Source organism: Hyperolius riggenbachi, chromosome 7, assembly GCF_040937935.1.
Source record: "Hyperolius riggenbachi isolate aHypRig1 chromosome 7, aHypRig1.pri, whole genome shotgun sequence".
Lineage (NCBI taxonomy): Eukaryota > Metazoa > Chordata > Amphibia > Anura > Hyperoliidae > Hyperolius > Hyperolius riggenbachi.
Genome location: NC_090652.1, coordinates 155,951,655 through 155,975,936, shown reverse-complemented (window position 1 = coordinate 155,975,936; position 24,282 = coordinate 155,951,655). Strand labels below are relative to the sequence as shown.

Below are 24,282 nucleotides of genomic sequence, written 5' to 3'. Positions count from 1 at the left end.
TTCTCATCCAGATAGGCTGCGCGCACTCCCGCCGGCCGCGAGCGCTCCTGCGTGCGCTCCTGCCGCCGGCCGTTAGACCAGAGATCAATGAGTGGGATTATAGCTCCCATTCATTGATCGTAGCCCCCTGCAGAAAAACCACCAGCCTCTTAACAGAGGCTGCGGTTTTTCTGAGTTAAATAAAGTTTCCCGTCCTCATTCATGTTCCTGGAAGTGCGATCGTACTCTTCCAGGACTTTTGATTGTGGCCATCTTGTGGCCAAATAGTAAAATTACACCCACATCCATTTTGTTATTAAATAAATACATTTTTTTACATTTAAAATTAGCTGTTTACCTCTTACACCAAAAATTACCCAAATATAATGTTTAATTAAAAAAAAATAAAAAAGGGTCTGAACTTTTTAAAATATGCATGTCAAAGGAGTATATTAATATAATTTTTTTTAAATTATGGGCTTGTACATTTTTTTTATTTCCAAATAAAATATCAGAGCCATACATAGTGATAGGGACATAATTTAAATGGTGCAATAAGCGGGACAAATGGGCAAATAAAATACATGGGTTTTAATTACGGTAGCATGTATTAATTTCAAACTATAATGGCCAAAAACTGAGGAATAATGATTTTTTTCCATTTCTTTCTTAATATTCCTGTTAAAATGGATTTAGAATAAAATAATTCTTAGCAAAATGTATCACCCAAAGAAAGCCCAATTTGTGGTGGAAAAAAACAAGATAAGATATAGATCAATTCATAGTGATGAGTAGTGATAAAGTTATTGGCAAATGAATGGGAGGTGAAAGTTGCTCAGATGCAAAAAATGAACAACACCCTGTGGGCTGAAGTGGTTAAAAAGCATTTTATTTACAAGTTGTGAAAATATCACCTAGGAGAAAACTCAGGTGGAAAAAGTGAATTGCATATGGGCCCAGGTGTCAAATTACAATAATCAGTAATCCAAAAGCAAAAAGAGGATCCACACACTAGATTCTTGAGGAACTCCATATTTATTGTTCCTACATACAGAAAAAAAATCCAAACTCCTGACCATTCACCACCATTGGTTCATATGCAAATAACTATTTCTCCAGAGTTTTCTCCTACAAGATAATGGCCCATATGCAATAACAATTGTTTAGGAGATACATTTTATCTTCCCTTTAAACTGACTTTTCAGCATTTTACAATTGAAAAACTACCAAAAGTTGGTCCCGAACGATTCGCCGGAGAACTTGTTCGCACAAACTTAGCTGGTTCGAGTTTGCGGTGAACTGCAAACACTTAGTGCCCCCTATACTACATAATTGGGCTAAACGTTGACCCTCTACATCAGAGTTAGTGACACATGGCAGCCAATCAGGCTGCACTCCCTCCTGAGCCCCCCCCCCCCCCCCCCCCCAGCAGCATCGGCCATGTTCCAAATCTGTGCACTGCTGTACTAGTGTGTGTGTGTGTGTGTGTGTGTGTGTGTGTGTGTGTGTGTGTGTGTGTGTGTGTGTGTGTGTGTGTGTGTGTGTGTGTGTGTGTGTGTGTGTGTGTGTGTGTGTGTGTGTGTGTGTGTGTGTGTGTGTGTGTGTGTGTGCTACTGACACTGCATATACAGCCCTGTCTGTCGCAGCTGGCCTTTACTAATTGCTGTACTGTGCCAGGCCCAGCTCATTCAACGCATACCTTTCACTGCCTCTGTGTGACTGGACTGCACTTTGTATTATACAATACCGCCACCAGTCAGTGCATACCTTTTCCCTGCATCTGTGTGACTGCACAATTGTATTATAGCAGCAGTCAGTGCATACCTTTTCCCTGCACCTGTGTGACTGCACAATTGTATTATAGCAGCAGTCAGTGCATACCTTTTCCCTGCACCTGTGTGACTGCACATTGTATTATACCACCAGCAGTTTGGTCATAAAGGTGTTCAGTACCTCACCTTTATCAAAATGAATGAGGCGTGGATCTTGGAGGGCTACTGCCTGCCCGAAAACTAAGTCAGTCCCCACACACAGCATCTCTGCCTGCACGCCGTGTGACTCCCTGCCCCAAGACTAAGTCAGTCCCCACACAGCACCTCTACCTGCAGGCCGCTTGAGGACTCCAGGTGGATTCCGAAATGTTTATGGCCGCTGCTGCTAGCAGCGGCTGCTACCAAACATAATAATAATTTTTCTTGTCCGTGTAAATGCCTAATTTTTCTGGCTGCACTGTGGCTGCAACAACAAAGCAAAAGGCATGTACATGTGTCAATTCTCCTTCGTGATCGTTACCTTGCCGCGATGAAGGGGCTTGCGTATTACAATGAAGCAATGACCTATATGAGTGTGTTGGAGGGGCACACCCAAGATAATAAGGTTGTTGCTTCTTTGTAGACAGACCAAATTCGATCAGCTGGACAGTCACTGTTGTTCTGTCATTGAGCTACCTCAGCCCGACCGTATGGGCTTGAAAACCGCCATCGCCTGCACTCTCGCCATGGTGTTTGCGGTGCGTTACACAGTGAGTTTGGTCTGTCAGTATGAAGCAGTACACTACTTACACTAAATGCTGATCCATGTATACACGCAAGATGTTTTAAAGCACTTAATGGCCTCCAATTTAGCAATGCAATGTGATTTCTGCCTTTTAGGGATTATAACCCTGCTGTGCGTCAAATCCGTAATTTTCCCTGGGACTTTTGGCGTGTATCCCACTCCGCCATGCCCCCCTCCGGGTGTTAGACCCATTTTCTATCACTTTTGTGGCCAGAAACAATGTTTGTAGTTTTTCAAGTTCGCCTGCCCATTGAAGTCTATTGCGGTTCAAAAAGTTTGCAGGTCCGCAAACTTTTGTGGAAGTTCAAGTTCAAGGTTCGCGAACTGAAAATTGGAGGTTCGAGCCATCTCTACTCCTAAGTGACATTTTCAAATGTGTCAATAAAATGCCTTTTAAAGGGGACCTTCTCTGAGAGGGATATGAATGTTTTATTTTAATCAATACCAGTTGCTTGTCAGTCTTGCTGATCACTTTGGCTGCAGTAATGATTGACTCACACACCTGAAACAAGCATGCAGCTAATCCAGTCTGACTTCAGGCAGAGCACCTGCTCTGCATGGTTGTTCAGGGGCTGTGGCTAAAAGTATTAGAGACAAAGGAGACAAAGTAAAGGACATAAAAAATCCATATCCTTTTCAGTTTAGGTTCCCTTTAAATTACCAGCAAGTAAGAACATTCTTAAAATTTACCTTTACAAATATTATCTCCTAGGAGAAAACTCAGAAGAAAAAAGGAATTGCATATGGGCCTTTGTCAACCACCAGCAAGCAAGAAAATACTCAAACTAATTTTGATCGTACTTTTTCATTGAACATTTGGAACTGTATTTTTTTCCGTATAAGACGCAATTTTCTCCCCAAAATATGGAGAGTAAAAGTCCCTGCGTCTTATGCAGCGAATGCAGGGAATACCCAACTTACGAACACCTGCCTTTATGAACTGCCGACCTGTCACAATGTTGGGGAATCCCTGCATGTGTGTCCCTACTGTCCGCAGTGTTGTGCCCACTCCACCCTGTGTCTCTGCTCCCCCCCCCCCCCAGTGTCTCCGCTCTCCCCCCCCCCCCCCCCATGTAAATAGTAGTGTAGCAGCAGCATGTCTCACCTAATCCAATGGCTCCCAGGGGAATTGCAGACTTCTCATCTCTTCCGCACTTCTCTAGTAAAATCATCTGCTGATTGCGTCCTCAGCAGAAGCGGTTACTTTGGGGAACCGCGCGGAAGTGAAGATGCCTGTGGTCCCCGCGGGCACCATGGTTTAGGTAAGACGTGCTGCTATACTTGATACTTATATGCAGGGGGAGCAGAGACACATGGGAGGGAGCAGAGGCACGGGGGGAGCAGGCACAACCCTGGGGACAGAGCTTTCACACTGGGGACAGAGCTTGCACAATGGGGACAGAGCAGACACACACTGAGGACAGAAGCTGGGACAGAAGGGGACACACTGAAGACAGAAGAGGACACATGGAGACAGAAGGGGACACACTGAAGACAGAAGAGGAAACACTGGGAACAGAAAGGGACACAGGAGGACACATGGGTGACACAGGAGGACACCAACTGGGGGAGAACATGTACAAGACGCTTAGTTTTAGTATATATTTTTTTCCCCTGGTTTTTGCCCTCTAAACCAAGGTGTGTCTTATATTCCGGAGCATATGATATGACAGCAAACACGGTACTTTTTTAATTGCAAAGTTATTTTATAAAGAAGTTGAAAAATGATCTTCTAAGAACAAAAAGTGCTTGCTTCCTGGTGGCTTAAAAAAATAGTTTTATTGATAATGTGTTAGAATATTACATAGGAAAAAAACGGATTAAATAAGGGCACCTGTCTTTAAAGTATATTTGCATGGACTAAGAGACAATTTTAAAGAGAACCCGAGGCGGGGTTCTTCCATCGTAATACCCATACAAAGGCTGGGTCTGCCTATAGAGCCCAGCCTCTGTTGCTATTTAGTTTCCTCCAAAGACCCCCCTGCGCGCTGTCAGACCCCATACAACACAGCCACGCTGGCGTCACGCAGCGTGTCGCAGCCGTCTGTGTTTATCTCACTAATGTCAGTCTCCGCTCCCCGCCTCCTGAATCGCTCCGGTCCCCGCCCACGTTCTTCCCTCCCCGCTGATTGGAGGGAAGGGATGCGGGCGGGGACTGGAGCGATTCAGGAGGCGGGGGAGCAGCCGAGACTGACGTTAGTGAGGTAAACACAGCCGCATAGCGCGGCTGTGCTTTATGGGGTCTGGCTGAGCGCAGGGGGGTCTTTGGAGGAAACTAAATAGCAACAGAGGCTGGGCTCTATAGACAGACCCAGGCTCTGTATGGGGATTGCGATGGAAGAACCCCGCCTCGGGTTCTCTTTAAAGCGATAGACTTGTTAACATAATAACAATAAATAATTGATGCTGCCTTTCCCATTGGCTCCAATTTATTCCACCCTGCAACTTTCTGCAGAAAACTCTTCAGAGCAGATTCTGGCCATTCCACTCATCACTAGTAGCTATATCAATACTGTGACTACAAGAATGAATAAACCATAAAGTAAATATAAATCCAAAAGGCAACTCAGGCAAGTGCCTAGGGCCTGGAGTAAAACTAGGGGCCTGGTTCACACAACCTCCAGCCAAATCTTATAAAAAGTTTGCTATTTTGCTATTTTGCCTAGGGACAGGGCCCCATTTCAACTTAATCCACCTCTGTCTTCTTCAAGCAAAAGGCATTTAGGGCTTAAAAACAATGTTTATATGAATTATAACACAGGGCAAAGAACATGAACATCTTAAAGCGGTTTAAAACTCTGGCAAAATTTTCAACAAAAGTGTGTTTTCCTGCTTTTTATAACCCATACAATTATCATATTTGCTTTTGTGCACAAGTATTAATATTCATTTAGATATTATAGTTAATTTACTTTGAAAGCTGCTGGTGCATTTTATTTATAACTGTTGTCATTCTGTTTTAAAAGCTGCCAGCAGTTATTTCTGTTCTGTTTTGCACTCCAATATGTAGAAAGGACCATGAAAAAAAAGTTAATACAGGATTTTTTAGATGCAAAAAATATCAAATGCTTTATTGACACAAAATAAAGAAAAATTCTTTGTTTAAAAATCTCTGTAAGAGGTTCCTTGCGAATACATCCAGTACAGAATTATAACGCAGACATAGACTTAATCGTAGACTTAATGCAATTAGGAAAAAGGCAACGACACGTTCGTTTCGGGCCCAAAAAGCCCTTCATCAGGCCAAGCTGCAGAAAGTACTATCTACAAAAAAGCACATAATTGGAAAAAGCATTAACAACCTTAATATAATGTAAATAAGTATTCCGACACTTCACAGAGGAAAAACCAGAAATATGTGTAAGTGACGCAGCGTATACACCGAGTCCCATAACGCGGGTCTCTACACTCGTCCAAAAGGAAAAGGAAAAAGTGTCAAGAGCAAAAAGACACAGAGAGAAACCAGCAAAGGAAAAGAGGAATTGCCCTGGCATGTAAACAACCAAGCAGACTAGTAAATATCAGTCTGCCATACAGCCTAGGGTCTGCTGTCAAGAAAGAAGTATATGGCAACAAACACCGAAAGGCCTGTAAATACCGGCCCCATTGTTGCCAAACAACAAGAAAGGAATTTTGAGTAAAGTACCAAATACATAAAGATATAGATATATAACTCTCGGCAAACCTGCTAATCCTGTAGAGGGAACATGACACCGAGGAGGCAAGGAAACATCTGAGCCAACCAGATGTAGAGTGCACCTTAAAAGGAGGTGTAAAAACAACATAAATATCTAATGGCCAAAGCCTAAACGATTAAAGCCTAACGGGTTGAGGAATAAAATTCTTGTAGTCCAGCACAACCACGTGTAGCTATACACCGTGGCATAATCAGTCCAAACAGTGTAGACCTATATATATATATATATATATATATATATATATATATATATATATATATATATACATAAATACACAACACGTACATCAAAAAGTGTATCTCTCCCATACATGGCATAGAAACAACCAGAGATTGAGACTGGCACCGTACATTAAGACAATAGGTGTCACAAAAATAAATGTACCAAATATGCAAAGGCCACACCATAGTCCAAACGCACAGTATACAGCCCAACTCGATATGATAACATAGATATCTATAACCGAAAATCCCTTGAAACTTAATATAGCAACATCCTTGAACCACTGTAATTCAAGGGAAAAGAGAAGGCCAGTACCATATGTGCATGATAATGACTAAAAAAGACCACTGCAGACACCAAAGATGCATAGTTATAGCTGGAAAGAGACAATGCAACAAATAATGTCACCATATGTCTCCAATTCCCTTAGGCAACAATATGACACCAGTCTAGCATTATAAATATACATGCAGAAGTTAATCAAAGCACAATATGCATAAACATAAAATAGAGAGATGGTACTTACAATCCTGATGGCCAAATAGGGCATAAAACAAATGCGTCCGGCTGCTATGATAGGAGTGCATATACTGATGGCGGCAGCTGGTTTAAATAGTAAATCTCGGCATCTGCCGGAACACACCACGCATGTCAGGGAGTGAAGGGGAAGATGGGAAACACGGTGGCGTCCAGCGTGTCTCCGTGACCACGCTGGAACGCAAACCGGATGTGACGGGCAGCTGCCTTCATGCCGCTGCCCGTGCTCCCGGCATCTAGGACGCCGAGGACGGAACATTTGTTTACTCAAAGGGTCACCTTCTCGCGCGGGCGCGCGCACAGACGGGACCTTTATGCTAAGAGGAGGCTCGTCAGCTGACCTGCTGGTCGGCTGACGTCAGAGGAGCCTCACGGCGCCCAGGATTGGCTGACTGCTGGGGGCATGCCAGTGAGGTCTCCTCTGCTTCTTAAGCCTCCGGGCTTAAGAAGCTGATGGTGTAATGGTTAAGGGCTCTGCCTCTGACACAGGAGACCAGGGTTCGAATCTCGGCTCTGCCTGTTCAGTAAGCCAGCACTAATTCAGTAGGAGACCTTTGGCAAGTCTCCCTTACACTGCTACTGCCAATAGAGCGCGCCCTAGTGGCTGCTGCTCTGCTCTGGCGCTTTGAGTCCGCAAGGAGAAAAGCGCAATATAAATGTTATTTGTCTTGTCTTGTCTTGTCTTCCTTCAGACACTGTCTGCTGTCGTGAATACATCCTGTGTTAGCGCTCAGACCTTAGATTAGATCCCAGGTGTTGAAACCAAGGACTTCACACCTAGACTAGGATATTATTTATATTGTGATTGATATTCTGTTTTTGACTCCGGCTATACTCTGACTCTGCTCTAAGCTTACCGATTCTGTACCTCTGCCTATCTGCCTAACATTGCTGAACCTCTGCCCGATTACTGACTACTCCTCTGCCTTACGATTCTGCTCTGATACTGTCCTCTCTGTTGCCAACCCTTGCCTGTCTGACCTTTCTACTCACCAGTGGGCCCTCGCCACTGGTGAGGTGTTAGTTTCTCCAGCTCCTCTGGTGAAGTGATTTGCTAGTGACCAATTGCTCCTGCTCCTAGGCTGCAGTACTGTCTGAATCGCCTGCTCCTCAGGTGATCATTAGTTGCAGTACTGTCTGTACCTCCTGCTCCTCAGGCTGCAGTACCGTCTCATTCACCTGCCCCTCAGGTGATCTCTAGGCTGCAGTGCAGACTTGATCTCCTGCCCCTCAGGTGATCGTTAGGCTGCAGTGCTGTCTGCTCCTCGGGAGATTCTATCTCTTCAGTTTCAGTATCTCCAGCTTGCTGGGGTATGTACTTTATTATACGGTCATTGTGCAGATAGTACCTCACCCGCCCCTCTGGTGAGGTCTCGCTAAACTATTAAAGTTACTGTACTCTATTACACGGTCAGTGTACTGATAGTACCTCACCAGCCCCTCTGGTGAAGTCTCGTCAAACTATTAAGTTACGGTTGCACCAAGCACTCAGCACTACATACTCAGCACTACAAGCACTACATACTCAGCTCCTTGTGCTGCTATACTGGTATTATTGGTGATTCTGCAGATCACCAAATAATCGGACATCTGAATTGCGACACCCAACCGTTACAGAACAGCAGACAAGAAAAATATGGAGACACTCTGCAACCGGGTCGATGTATTAGCCACCACTGTTAATGAACTCATTAAAACAGTTAACGTGCAACAGACTCAGATTGAACAACTAACTGAGTCAGTTAACCACTTACTGGACCCTAATACTCGAGTGTCACCCCCTTCTGTGATCGAACCGAGGGTGCCCCCACCTGAGAAGTTCTCGGGGCATCACTCGCATTTTCGTAACTTCAAGCATAGATGTTTATCGTATTTTTAATTACGACCCGTCTTTTCTGGTACAGAAGGTCAGAGGGTCACCTTCATTAACCACTTGAGGACCTAGGGCTTTCTACCCCTTAAGGACCGGCCACTTTTTTTCCATTCAGACCACTGCAGCTTTCACGGTTTATTGCTCGCTCATACAACCTACCACCTAAATGAATTTTGGCTCCTTTTCTTGTCACTAATACAGCTTTCTTTTGGTGCTATTTGATTGCTCCTGCGATTTTTACTTTTTATTATATTCATCAAAAAAGACATGAATTTTGGCAAAAAAATGATTTTTTTAACTTTCTGTGCTGACATTTTTCAAATAAAGTAAAATTTCTGTATACATGCAGCGCGAAAAATGTGGACAAACATGTTTTTGATTAAAAAAAACCCATTCAGTGTATATTTATTGGTTTGGGTAAAAGTTATAGCGTTTACAAACTATGGTGCAAAAAGTGAATTTTCCCATTTTCAAGCATCTCTGACTTTTCTGACCCCCTGTCATGTTTCATGAGGGGCTAGAATTCCAGGATAGTATAAATACCCCCCAAATGACCCCATTTTGGAAAGAAGACATCCCAAAGTATTCACTGAGAGGCATAGTGAGTTCATAGAAGATATTATTTTTTGTCACAAGTAAGCGGAAAATGACACTTTGTGAGAAAAAAAAAAAAGTTTCCATTTCTTCTAACTTGCGACAAAAAAAAATTAAATCTGCCACGGACTCACCATGCCCCTCTCTGAATACCTTGAAGGGTCTACTTTCCAAAATGGGATCATTTGTGGGGTGTGTTTACTGTCCTGACATTTTGGGGGGTACTAAATTGTAAGCACCCCTGTAAAGCCTAAAGGTGCTCATTGGACTTTGGACCCCTTAGCGCAGTTAGGCTGCAAAAAAGTGCCACACATGTGGTATTGCCGTACTCAGGAGAAGTAGTATAATGTGTTTTGGGGTGTATTTTTACACATACCCATGCTGGGTGGGAGAAATATCTCTGTAAATGACAATTTGTTAATTTTTTTTACACACAATTGTCCATTTACAGAGATATTTCTCCCACTCAGCATGGGTATGTGTAAAAATACACCACAAAACACATTATACTACTTCTCCTGAGTACGGCGATACCACATGTGTGGCACTTTTTTGCACCCTAACTGCGCTAAAGGGCCCAAAGTCCAATGAGTACCTTTAGGATTTCACAGGTCATTTTGAGAAATTTCGTTTCAAGACTACTCCTCACGGTTTAGGGCCCCTAAAATGCCAGGGCAGTATAGGAACCCCACAAATGACCCCATTTTAGAAAGAAGACACCCCAAGGTATTCCGTTAGTAGTATGGCGAGTTCATAGAAGATTTTATTTTTTGTCACAAGTTAGCGGAAAATGACACTTTGTGAAAAAACACAATTAAAATCAATTTCCGCTAACTTTTGACAAAAAATAAAATCTTCTATGAACTCACCATACTCCTAACGGAATACCTTGGGGTGTCTTCTTTCTAAAATGGGGTCATTTGTGGCGTTCCTATACTGCCCTGGCATTTTAGGGGCCCTAAACCGTGAGGAGTAGTCTTGAAACGAAATTTCTCAAAATGACCTGTGAAATCCTAAAGGTACTCATTGGACTTTGGGCCCTTTAGCGCAGTTAGGGTGCAAAAAAGTGCCACACATGTGGTATCGCCATACTCGGGAGAAGTAGTACAATGTGTTTTGAGGTGTATTTTTACACATACCCATGCTGGGTGGGAGAAATACCTCTGTAAATGGACAATTGTGTGTAAAAAAATCAAAAGATTGTCATTTACAGAGGTATTTCTCCCACCCAGCATGGGTATGTGTAAAAATACACCCCAAAACACATTGTACTACTTCTCCCGAGTACGGCGATACCACATGTGTGGCACTTTTTTGCACCCTAACTGCACTAAGGGGCCTAAAGTCCAATAAGTACCTTTAGGATTTCACAGGTCATTTTTGTTTCAAGACTACTCCTCACGGTTTAGGGCCCCTAAAATGCCAGGGCAGTATAGGAACCCCACTAATGACCCCATTTTAGAAAGAAGACACCCCAAGGTATTTCGTTAGGAGTATGGTGAGTTCATAGAAGTTTTTATATTTTTGTCACAAGTTAGCGGAAATTGATTTTAATAGTTTTTTTTTCACAAAGTGTCATTTTCCGCTAACTTGTGACAAAAAATAAAATCTTCTATGAACTCACCATACTCCGTACGGAATACCTTTGGGTGTCTTCTTTCTAGAATGGGGTCATTTGTGGGGTTCCTATACTGCCCTGGCATTTTAGGGGCCCTAAACCGTGAGGAGTAGTCTTGAAACCAAATGTCGCAAAATGACCTGTGAAATCCTAAAGGTACTCATTGGACTTTGGGCCCCTTAGCGTACTTAGGGTGTAAAAAAGTGCCACACATGTGGTACCGCTGTACTCAGGAGAAGTAGTATAATGCGTTTTGGGGTGTATTTTTACACATACCCATGCTAAGTGGGAGAAATATCTCTGTAAATGACAATTGTTTGATTTTTTTACACACAATTGTCCATTTACATAGAAATTTCTCCCACCCAGCATGGGTATGTGTAAAAATACACCCCAAAACACATTATACTACTTTTCCTGAGTACGGCGGTACCACATGTGTGACACTTTTTTGCAGCCTAGGTGCGCTAAGGGGCCCAACGTCCTATTCACAGGTCATTTTGAAGCATTTGTTTTCTAGACTACTCCTCGCGGTTTAGGGCCCCTAAAATGCCAGGGCAGTATAGGAACCCCACAAGTGACCCCATTTTAGAAAGAAGACACCCCAAGGTATTCCGTTAGGTGTATGGCGAGTTCATAGAAGATTTTATTTTTTGTCACAAGTTAGTGAAAAATGACACTTTGTGAAAAAAAACCAATAAAAATTAATTTCCGCTAACTTCAAGGACTTCACACCTAGACTAGGATATTATTTATATTGTGATTGATATTCTGTGTTTGACTCTGGCTTTACTCTGACTCTGCTCTAAGCTTCCCGATTCTGTACCTCTGCCTATCTGCCTAACGTTGCTGAACCTCTGCCCGATTACCGACTACTCCTCTGCCTTATGATTCTGCTCTGATACTGTCCTCTCTGTTGCCAACCCTTGCCTGTCTGACCTTTCTACTCACCAGTGGGTCCTCGCCACTGGTGAGGTGTTAGTTTCTCCAGCTCCTCTGGTGAAGTGATTTGCTAGTGACCAATTGCTCCTGCTCCTAGGCTGCAGTACTGTCTGAATCGCCTGCCCTCAGGTGATCATTAGTTGCAGTGCTGTTTGTACCTCCTGCTCCTAGGCTGCAGTACAGTCTGAATCACCTGCTCCTCAGATGATCATTAGTTGCAGTACTGTCTGTATCTCCTGCTCCTCAGGCTGCAGTACCATCTCATTCACCTGCCCTTCAGGTGATCTCTAGGCTGTAGTGCTGTCTGAATCACCCACTCCTCGGGAGATTCTATCTCTTCAGTTTCAGTATCTCCAGCTTGCTGGGGTTTGTACTTTATTATACGGTCATTGTGCAGATAGTACCTCACCAGCCCCTTTGGTGAGGTCTCGCTAAACTATTAAAGTTACTGTACTCTATTACACGGTCAGTGTACTGAAAGTACCTCACCAGCCCCTCTGGTGAGGTCTCGTCATACTATTAAGTTACGGTTGCACCAAGCACTACATACTCAGTTCCTTGTGCTGCTATACTGGTATTATTGGTGATTATGCAGATCACACATAATCAGGTGTAGCATCTCCATTATTGGTGATTCTGCAGATCACCAAATAATCGGACATCTGAGTTGCGACATCCAACCGTTACAATAAGATTATAAACAGTTGGATGTGGGTTCTCCCTGCAGAAGAAAGAGTCAGCCCTGTGATGTAACCCTTTGAATGATGTTTTACTAAAAAAACAAAACATTGTGTTAGTATATCGTATGCTGTAAGTAATATTTTAGAGCAAAGAAGAAATTCTGGGTTATATCCCGCTTTAAAATAATTTTGCCTAATAATAAAGGCAGCATACCAGTGCCAAGTTTAAACGGATGCCAAGATGCCTCCTGGAGTCCTGTGATAAGATTTTTACACTAATGCCAATAAGCCTAACTGAAAAAGAAAACAAACCCCTTTTGAATTGGCGTAGACCTCTGAAATAGATAAGTGCTAAAAATAATAATAATAATAATAATTAACAGTACTATGAAAAGTAGAAAAAAATTCTATAACTGATGTTTTTTATACAAGACCACCAAAAAGCAACAGAAGTAATTGTTTTATAATGGTTATTACTTGGATCGTTGAACTCCACCATGGTGTACTGATAGACGCCACAAGACAGTCTAGCAGTAACGCGATCCAGGAGCCACGTATTTACCAACTTCAACTGAGCAAGGTCGTCATACATTGACCCCGTTGTGTCCACAAGGTAGGTCAGGGAAGATCCTGAAACAATAATAATTGTAATCAGTTATGACTATCACAATGTAAATAAAAGTACTAACAACAATAACATTTGCTGAGCTGTCTAATGAGACTTGCTAAACACACAAAGACAAACAATATTCAGTAGAAAACAAGCAAATTTTAATTGGTGTAGCAAGACTTTCTATGTAGAATGACCTAGGGAACAGTAGATATGCACAAAGCTTTTCATCTTATTAAATATATTTGCTTGGATGCATTTAATAATGCAAGAGTAGTTGACTACATATCATTCATCCCCCCCCCCCCCCCCCCCCAGCAAAATGTTGATGCTCGGGTCTACATGAAAAGGGCGCCGGTAAAAAAGGGCGCCTGGTGGAGCCCATATATATATACCAACTTCGGCTACAAAAAAGGCACCTGGTGTAGCCCATATAAACTTCGGCTACAAAAAAGACGCTTGGTGTAGCCCATATAAAAACTTCGGCTACAAAAAAAAAGGCGCCTGGTGTAGCCCATATAAAAACTTCGGCTAGAAAAAAACTCCGGGATGTGTTAATTACTATTCCCCCTCCAGGCCGCCATGGATAGTGGGGGAATGAAATAATTCGGCTTACAGTACTTGTAGCCCATATAAAAACTTCGGCTACAAAAAAAAGTCAATAATATGGGCTACAGAGGGGCACCTTACTGTAGCTGAAAAAAAATATGGGCTACAAAGGGGAGCCCGCTTGTAGCCGAAAACCTTGTAGCCGAAAAAATATGGGCTACAAAGGGGAGCCCGCTTGTAGCCTATATCAAAACTCGGGCGCCCTTTTCTACACCTTGTAGCCCATATTTCCAGAAATAACATTGATGTCTATGGCGGCGCCCTTTTCATACAGGCAGCTCGGGCGCCCTTTTCAACCGATCCCTGATGCTCTCATCCTCAACATTCACTCCTACACCTCCCATGTTGAGCCCCATGACCAGGGGGACCAGCTGCCAAGGGCCAGATTTCTAAAAAGGACACCAGGGCCCAGGCCTTGGGCGGTTCCAGTCCAAGGGGGCACTTAGACATGGAATATGGTTTGCTACATATGAAAAAAATGCTGTAAATCGGGAGCAGCACATGAAAAGAGAAGCTGATGTCAAAGAGAGCTGTGCATGAAATGCAGTACATAGATGATACACATGAAAGAGGGGGCGTGGGACTTCCGGTTCCGGCGCCTGCATGGTGGTGGAGGAATAGCAGAGCTCCGGCGGACGGTTGCGCTTCCCAGCCTGCTACCCAGCGATTGCCCGCCGAAACCTCCCGCAAACACACCCGGGGAGTAAGCCAGCACCAAAGAAGCGAGCGGTGCGACGTATGGACCGCTACCTGACGCGCTTGGGTCAGAAATCGAAATCCCGCGGAGAGGACACTCCCAAGATGGCGGGCAGGAAATCTGCATGGAAGGCCACGCTACAGAATATGGAGGAGGAGGCGCAGTCTCGCTGCTCCAGCTCGGACGGGGAGTCAGAAGTAGGATCGCGGAGAGGAGGCACAAAACACAGCCTGCAGATCGACTATAGAAAACTGGCAGAAGAGGTAGGCAAAGCATTAGCACCTGACATACAAGCCACCATACAGGACACTATTAAACAAGCTCTGCAGGGCATTAAAAAAGACATGCAACAACAAGCTAAAAGAATTAAAGATGCGGAGCAGAGAGTGGGAAGCTGTGAGGATGACTTACACGCTGCCAACCTCAAGATAGAAACCCTGCTCAGAGACAACGCTCTAGCTCACAATAGAATCGAGGATCTAGAAAATCGATCCAGGCGTAACAACATCAGAATAGTTGGCCTATCGGAAGAAATCACTGACGCTCAACTGTTTGATATTTGTGCTAGAGATATCCCTGCAACTTTAGGCCTAGAAGCCCCGTTAAAAGTGGAGCGTGCACATAGAGTGGGGCCTATACGCAAAAAGCAAGCCCGCAATATGCCACGTATGGTGATGGTACGCTATTTAGACTTTGCAGATAAAACAAAACTAATGGCTGCCTACCGCAACGGTGACCAACTTGAAATACAAAACTGTCATTTGCTCCTCTTCAACGATTACTCGGCTGAAGTGTCAAAAAAAAGGCAGGCCTTTGTATCCTCATGCAATACTCTAGCTGCCAGGGGAATAAAATTCATGCTGCTATATCCTGCTACACTGAGGATTATAGAGTCAGATGGAAAACAGCGCAACTTTATCTCGCCTGAAGACGTGCAACACTACCTCCTCAACGCACAGATCTCGTCACGCTCCTCACCCGAGAGGCAAACATCCCCTTCCAGAGAAGGTCCTGCTTAAAAGGGACTGTTGATCTCCTATGTAGCCTTCCAAAAGAGCAAAAAGTCATATAGCAAGGCCTGGTTAGTAAGCGTGACTGTCTCGGAGCTAGGTGGAAAGAGTCACCATCGGGAAAAAAAGGAAGTCCATGTACGGGAAATGTACTTTTTCCCTGAAAGCGTTATTTGGGTATACAACTAACATTCTTCATTTCCTCATGTTGGAGGAACAGGTTATGGGGGAACGGGTTCAGGGGATGGGGGGTGGGAACGGAGGTACACTGTGTCGACCATTATTTAGTAAGATAACATCTATGTATGCTTATGGTGAAATCCCAAAAGTTATATGCCATGCGGAATCTGTCATCAGATGAGACTTATATCATGGAACGTAAAAGGCCTGCAGTCAGCAGGCAAACGATCACGCATTTTGAACCATCTAAAAAAGTTAGCTCCTGACATATGCCTCCTTCAGGAGACGCATCTAACACAGCACCAATTTCAGTATATAAGAAAAAATGGGTAGGAGAGGTATATGGAGCCCCTGCAGCTCATAAAAAAGCAGGAGTTTTGATACTCCTAAACAGAAATTTCAAGGCAGAGGTCTTACATTCTGACTAGTGTTGGGCGAACAGTGTTCGCCACTGTTCGGGTTCTGCAGAACATCACCCTGTTCGGGTGATGTTCGAGTTCGGCCGAACACCTGACGGTGCTCGGCCAAACCGTTCGGCCACATGGCCGAACTAAGAGCGCATGGCCGAACGTTCCCCGAACGTTCGGCTAGCGCTGTGATTGGCCGAACGGGTCACGTGGTTCGGACCCGAACGCGCTCTGATTGGCCGAACTGTCACGTGGTTCGGGTAAATAAATACCCGAACCACGTCATATCTCCGCCATTTGTCTGTGGGTTTAGCTTTGGGTAGGCAGGCAGGGTAGTTCGCGCTCCAGCCACGCTAGCCAGGGTCCCCCCTGTCATTGTGTCGCTGCTGGGAACAGTAGTACACCGCTCGCTCAGCCACACTATATAGCATTCTGTTTACTGCCACTCTGTGTACCTCGCTCAGCCACATTATATAGCATTCTGTTCACTGTTCTGTGTCTGCTGGGAATAGTGGTACACCGCTCGCTCAGCCACACTATATAGCATTCTGTTTACTGTTCTGTGTCTGCTGGGAATAGTGGTACACCGCTCGCTCAGCCACACTATATAGCATTCTGTTTACTGTTCTGTGTCTGCTGGGAATAGTGGTACACCGCTCGCTCAGCCACACTATATAGCATTCTGTTTACTGTTCTGTGTCTGCTGGGAATAGTGGTACACCGCTCGCTCAGCCACACTATATAGCATTCTGTTTACTGTTCTGTGTCTGCTGGGAATAGTAGTACACCGCTCGCTCAGCCACACTATATAGCATTCTGTTTACTGCCACTCTGTGTACCTCACTCAGCCACATTATATAGCATTCTGTTCACTGTTCTGTGTCTGCTGGGAATAGTGGTACACCGCTCGCTCAGCCACACTATATAGCATTCTGTTTACTGTTCTGTGTCTGCTGGGAATAGTGGTACACCACTCGCTCAGCCACACTATATAGCATTCTGTTTACTGCCACTCTGTGTACCTCGCTCAGCCACATTATATAGCATTCTGTTCACTGTTCTGTGTCTGCTGGGAATAGTGGTACACCGCTCGCTCAGCCACACTATATAGCATTCTGTTTACTGTTCTGTGTCTGCTGGGAATAGTGGTACACCGCTCGCTCAGCCACACTATATAGCATTCTGTTTACTGTTCTGTGTCTGCTGGGAATAGTGGTACACCGCTCGCTCAGCCACACTATATAGCATTCTGTTTACTGTTCTGTGTCTGCTGGGAATAGTAGTACACCGCTCGCTCAGCCACACTATATAGCATTCTGTTTACTGCCACTCTGTGTACCTCGCTCAGCCACATTATATAGCATTCTGTTCACTGTTCTGTGTCTGCTGGGAATAGTGGTACACCGCTCGCTCAGCCACACTATATAGCATTCTGTTTACTGTTCTGTGTCTGCTGGGAATAGTGGTACACCACTCGCTCAGCCACACTATATAGCATTCTGTTTACTGCCACTCTGTGTACCTCGCTCAGCCACATTATATAGCATTCTGTTCACTGTTCTGTGTCTGCTGGGAATAGTGGTACACCGCTCGCTTAGCCACACTATATAGCATTCTGTTTACTGTTCTGTGTCTGCTGGGAATAGTGGTACACCGCTCGCTCAGCCACACTATATAGCATTCTGTTTACTGTTCTGTGTCTGCTGGGAATAGTAGTACACCGCTTACCCGCCACTGTATAGCATTGTGCTCTGTGTCGCTGCTGGGAATAGTGGTACACCGCTCACCCGTCACTGTATAGCATTGTGCTCTGTGTCGCTGCTGGGAATAGTGGTACTGTATAGCATTTCTGTACTGCCACTGTACTGCTGCCAGTCAGCGTGTACTGTAAGGATAAGTGAAATGAGGAAGAAATCCGGTGAAAGAGGGAGGGGCAAGGGAAGAGGTGTTTCCCCTGACGGTTCACGTACAGGCCACAGGGGAGCACCCAAGAAAACCCACTCAATACCGCCCATGTTGTCCAGGACAACAACCCTCACAAATCCAAAAGAACAGGACCAGATAATTACTTGGATGACCTCTCAAGCGTCCAGCAGTGGGTTAAGCAGCACCGGCACATCACGCACGAGGTCCGAGTCCTCAGCCAGTTACAAGGAGCCAGTGGGCACAAAGCTGACACAACCGGCAGCGACACCACGCACACAACTGCCAGATAACCAGTCCGATGAATTACCTCAGGACACAATGGGGTATTCGCAGGAGCTATTCCCAGCCCAACAAACTTCCACCTTTCAAAGGTCAATGGAGGAACAGCCAGAAATGTTGTGCCTGGATTCACAACCGTTAACTGTGGGAAATGCACCGCGCACTGAAATACAAGGCGAGTCCGAGGAGGACTCGGAAACCCAAATCCCAGAGCAATTTGGGCAGGAGGGGTTGCAATTGCAGGAGGTCGGCCGACAAGATCTGGAAGACGATGTTGGAGTGTGCTGCGCAGAGGTTGTTGTGGGGAGCTCTACTCCACGGCGGCGGCCCACAATGACATATGACGAGTTTGAGGAGATGGAAGAGGAGGGTATGGACAATGTGGACAGAGACCCAGATTTTGTTTGTGAACGAGAACATCGCCGTCGTAGCAGCAGCACAGATGAGTCTGTTGAAGAACCCACTGCTGCACGAGTTCGCCTTGTGCCACAAGGTAGGCGGCGCGCAATTTCAGGCACCACATGCGTGGAAGTTCAAGTGAGAGGCAAAAGAGGAGCAAACAGAAATCGCCAGCAAGGAGGCAGGTGCTCCAAAGTCTGGGCTTTCTTTGAAGACTGCACTGAGGATGTTACCATGGCGATTTGCAAGGTGTGCAAGACCCGCCTGAGCAGGGGGAAAAGTATTAACAACCTCTCCACCACCAGCATGAGCCGTCACATGCTATCCAAACATCCCACTCTGTGGGCAAACGCGTCAGGACAGGGTACCAGCAACAACACTGCCTCCCTTGGGTTCACCAGACTCACCACCAGACCCGCCTCAGCAGCAGCAGTAGCCCAGCCATTGCGTGGTTCACAACATTCACAAACATCAGACGACGCTGACACTGTCACTTTCCGGAGTAGTGCTCTTGAGGTCTCCCAGTGTTCATCAAACACAACAACCAACAGCCCTTCCGTGTGCAGCGCTACGGTTCAGTTGTCTGTGTCGGAGATGTTTGAGCGCAAGAGGAAATTGCCAGCAAATGACCCCCGGGCCGTGGCAGTAACAGCCAGCATAGCCAAGCTTCTGGCCTGCGAAATGCTGCCATATCGAGTGGTGGAGACAAACAGCTTCAAGGGCATGATGTCAGTGGCCATCCCACGTTACGTGGTTCCCAGCCGCTACCACTTTGCGCGCTCTGCAGTGCCTGAGTTGCATGAGCACGTGGTCAGCAAAATAACCCGAAGCTTGAAGAATGCCGTTGCCTGCAAGGTTCACCTCACCACTGACACCTGGACGAGTGCGTTCGGCCAGGGTCGATACATCTCCCTTACCGCGCACTGGGTGAACCTTGTGGTGCCTGGCAGCGATTCCTCACCTGCTACGGCACGGGTGTTGCCCACGCCACAAACAGCTGCACCGCCGTCCCTCCCACTGGATAACAACAGCAGCACCTACCTCTCTGACTCCTTCTCCTCCAACGCATCTCAAAGCTGTACCTCATCCGGAAACGCTAACCCAGCAGCAGTAGGATCGTGGAAGCAGTGCAGCACAGCTGTTGGCATGCGTCAGCAAGCGTTGCTGAAGCTAATCTGCCTTGGGGATAAGCAGCACACAGGGGAGGAAATTTGGAGGGGAATAAAGGAACAGACGGATTTGTGGCTGGCACCGCTGGACCTGAAACCGGGCATGGTTGTGTGTGATAATGGGAGTAATCTCATTCGCGCTTTAAGGTTGGCTAAGCTGACACACATCCCTTGCCTGGCGCACGTGATGAACCTAGTAGTTCAGCGGTTCCTGAGGACATACCCAGGCGTGGCCGATCTTCTGTTGAAGGTGCGTCGAGTGGCCAAACATTGTAGAAATTCCAGTACTGCTTCGGGGGCACTCGCCAAGATGCAGGAGCGCTTCAATCTCCCCCACCATCGCTTGCTGTGTGATGTCCCTACGCGCTGGAATTCTACGCTGCACATGCTAGCCCGCTTTTGCGAGCAGAAGAGTGCAGTGGTCCAGTACATGACGGCGCAGTACCGAGGCGCATCCGGACAGCTGCCAAGCTTCTGTGGATCCGATTGGGCCAACATGTTGGACCTCTGCCAAGTCCTCCAAAATTTTGAGCAATCCACGTTGCTTGTGAGCAGTGACAACTCTTCAGTCAGCATTACCATACCACTGCTGTGTTTACTGAAGAGGTCGATGTTAAAAATCAAGGAAACAGCTGTCATGATGCAACTGGGGGAATCTGAAGGAGAAAACGATCAGCGTGATGGTACCAACATCAGGCCATCCGCCTCAGGGAACGCTGGCCCCAGCAGCTATGACGAAGAAGAGGAGGAGGAACAGCTGGAGTTGGAGCAGGAATTTCATGCCACCACTGACGAGGGCCAGAGCGGTGCACGTTGGACTTCCACAATTCAACGCGAATGGTCAGCAGAAGCAGACCAGGAGGAAGGTGACGACTATGATGCATCACAACAACTATCACAACGCTCACAAGAGGATGATGAGGATTCTGGTAGGACTCTGGCACACATGGCTCAATTCATGCTAGACTGCATTGAACGTGACCCACGCATTGTGCGCATTCTGGACAACACCAATTACTGGGTTTATACCCTTCTGGATCCACGGTACAAACACAATGTTCCAAAACTGCTTGAAGAAAGAGTCAGACAGGTCAAAATGGAAGAATACCAGCAGGCCCTTGTGGAGACTTTAGAGAGGAGATTGACATCCTCCCCCTCCTCTAGCCAGTTGTACGCAGACAGACTGACTTCCGCAAACCCAGGACGACCAGGAGGGCAGAAAACAACGCAAGCCGCAGCTAGTACCCAAAAGGGAACGGTATCGGCAGTGTCCTTGGAGTGGGAAAATTTTCTGACACCCATGCAGCAGCAGCCCACTGAACAGCAAGCGTGCAGATCCACCTCCAACACCGATCGCCTGGAGAAGATGGTCAAGGACTACATGTCAGATGACGTAGCTGTGTCGAACAATCCATCTGCACCCTTCAACTATTGGGTATCGAAGCTAGACACCTGGCACGAACTGGCAATGTACGCAATAGAGGTGCTGGCTTGCCCGGCAGCCAGCGTTATGTCGGAACGCTGTTTCAGTGCTGCCGGAGGCATCGTCACAGATCGGCGTATCCGCCTCTCTACAGAAAATGCAGACCGTCTGACTCAAATTAAAATGAATCAATCCTGGATTGGAAATGACTACGCAACACTCCAGGACCCCAACCAAGTAACATGACCAATGAACATCTGGGATGGTGTAGCGTTTCCGGTCCCTGTTTATTGAACCTCTCATCTGTATTACATTTATGACTGCATGGCGGCAAAAAGCATTGCTGCTATATCCGCACGCTTTTTGTCCTCATGCAAGGCCTGGGTTGTTGTGTCTCAAAAACCGTGGCCTTCTCCTCCTGCGCCTGCTCCTGTTCCATCACGTCTGCTGCTGCTGGGTTAGCGTTGCCGCGTGGTCCCTGTTTATTGAACCACTTATCTTTATTACATTTATGACTGCATGGCGGTACAAAGCATGCTATCCGCACGCTTCTTGCCCTCATGCAAGGCCTGGGTTGTTGTGTCTCACAAAGCGTGGCCTTCTCCTCCTGCGCCTCCTCCTGTTCCATCACGTCTGCTGCTGCTGGGTTAGCGTTGCCGCGTGGTCCCTGTTTATTGAACCACTTATCTTTATTACATTTATGACTGCATGGCGGTACAAAGCATGCTATCCGCACGCTTCTTGCCCTCATGCAAGGCCTGGGTTGTTGTGTCTCACAAAGCGTGGCCTTCTCCTCCTGCGCCTCCTCCTGTTCCATCACGTCTGCTGCTGCTGGGTTAGCGTTGCCGCGTGGTCCCTGTTTATTGAACCACTTATCTTTATTACATTTATGACTGCATGGCGGTACAAAGCATGCTATCCGCACGCTTCTTGCCCTCATGCAAGGCCTGGGTTGTTGTGTCTCACAAAGCGTGGCCTTCTCCTCCTGCGCCTCCTCCTGTTCCATCACGTCTGCTGCTGCTGGGTTAGCGTTGCCGCGTGGTCCCTGTTTATTGAACCACTTATCTTTATTACATTTATGACTGCATGGCAGTACAAAGCATGCTATCCGCACGCTTCTTGCCCTCATGCAAGGCCTGGGTTGTTGTGTCTCACAAAGCGTGGCCTTCTCCTCCTGCGCCTCCTCCTGTTCCATCACGTCTGCTGCTGCTGGGTTAGCGTTGCCGCGTGGTCCCTGTTTATTGAACCACTTATCTTTATTACATTTATGACTGCATGGCGGTAAAAAGCATGCTATCCGCACGCTTTCTGTCCTCATGCAAGGCCTGGGTTGTTGTGTCTCACAAAGCGTGGCCTTCTCCTCCTGCGCCTCCTCCTGTTCCATCACGTGTGCTGCTGCTGCTGCTGCTGCTGGGTTAGCGTTGCCGGTCCCTGTTTATGGAACCTCTTATCTTTATTACATTTATGACTGCATGGCGGTACAAAGCATGCTATCCGCACGCTTCTTGCCCTCATGCAAGGCCGGGGTTGTTGTGTCTCACAAAGCGTGGCCTTCTCCTCCTGCGCCTCCTCCTGTTCCATCACGTGTGCTGCTGCTGGGTTAGCGTTACCGGTCCCTTTTCCTGGAACCTCTTATATGTATTACATTTATGACTGCATGCCGACAAAAAACATGTTACCTGTGCAAAGAAAACAGACATTTCCCGCATTTAAAAGACAGTTTTCCCTTTGAAACTTTAAAATCGATTTTCTCAAAAACTATAAGCTCTTTTTGCTAATTTTTTTTTCCTCTTGTACCCACTCCCAAGGTGCACATACCCTGTAAATTTGGGGTATGTAGCATGTAAGGAGGCTTTACAAACCACAAAAGTTCGGGTCCCCATTGACTTCCATTATGTTCGGAGTTCGGGTCGAACACCCGAACATCGCGGCCATGTTCGGCCTGTTCGGCCCGAACCCGAACATCTAGATGTTCGCCCAACACTAATTCTGATGCAGATCAGCATGGCAGATGGCTATCATTAGTATTGAAGGTTCACAACGAAATGTTTCACATTTGGAATGTCTATGCCCCTAATGAGCAAAACCAGCTTTTTTTTGACTCTTTAATTTCAAAATTGTCAAAGATCACGCATCCTAATTTAATAGTAGGAGGAGACATGAACTCAGTGGTGGAAGCCAAGGAAGATAGATCAGGAGCAGTGGTGCTCAGCAGAGCTCGAATATTCGAGTAGCTCGAATATTCGAGCTCTTTTTCAGCTATTCGAGCTCGGTATTCGAGCTCCGAATAGCTGGAGCTATTCGAATGGGCTATCCGAGTACACTCGAATAGCCCATTCACTATTCGAGCTATTCGAGCAACCCGGCGCTATTCGAGCTCGGTACCGAGCTCGAATAGCGTCATAGCCCAGATTGATGTCCTTAGAGCCAATCAGAGGGCTCCCAGGCCCTCTGACGGCAGCCAATCACAGAGGGGGACCCTGGCCAGCCCCTACCCTATAAATAGCGGCCGCCATGTTCCGTTTCTCCATGCTTGCCTGAGACTTGTACAGAGAGAGAGTTGCTCCTTTGTGCTTTGGCTTAGCAAGTGCTCTATTGTGATCATTTACCTAGCGTTTTTGCTCACCTACACCTGCCATATACACCTATATTGTTGTTAGTTAGATAGACATTGTATTTTAGTTAGTAGCTTGTGTGTTACATTAGAATAGAGACAGGCAGCTGCTGCAAGCTTACAGGTTTAGGCCTCAGGGGGGCCTTGCCTCTGTGGGCAGCTGTCCTCTGTTTATTTCTCTCATCTATACCAGTATTTCTGCTGTCCTTTACTAATAGTATTGTAGTTATACTGTACTAGGAGTAGGACACTCACTGACT

General features: G+C 46.1%; 1 protein-coding gene across 6 annotated transcripts in view; it reads right to left on the bottom strand.

Annotated features, from left to right (window-relative positions):
* Positions 1–24,282, bottom strand: part of LOC137524665 (uromodulin-like) — a 408,103-nt gene that overhangs the window by 293,215 nt on the left and 90,606 nt on the right. For all 6 annotated transcript variants that reach the window (XM_068244787.1, XM_068244788.1, XM_068244793.1 and 3 more), the window contains one exon: positions 13,177–13,329. In XM_068244787.1, the coding sequence (XP_068100888.1) occupies positions 13,177–13,329 (153 nt within the window). The remainder of the gene's footprint in view (positions 1–13,176; positions 13,330–24,282) is intronic.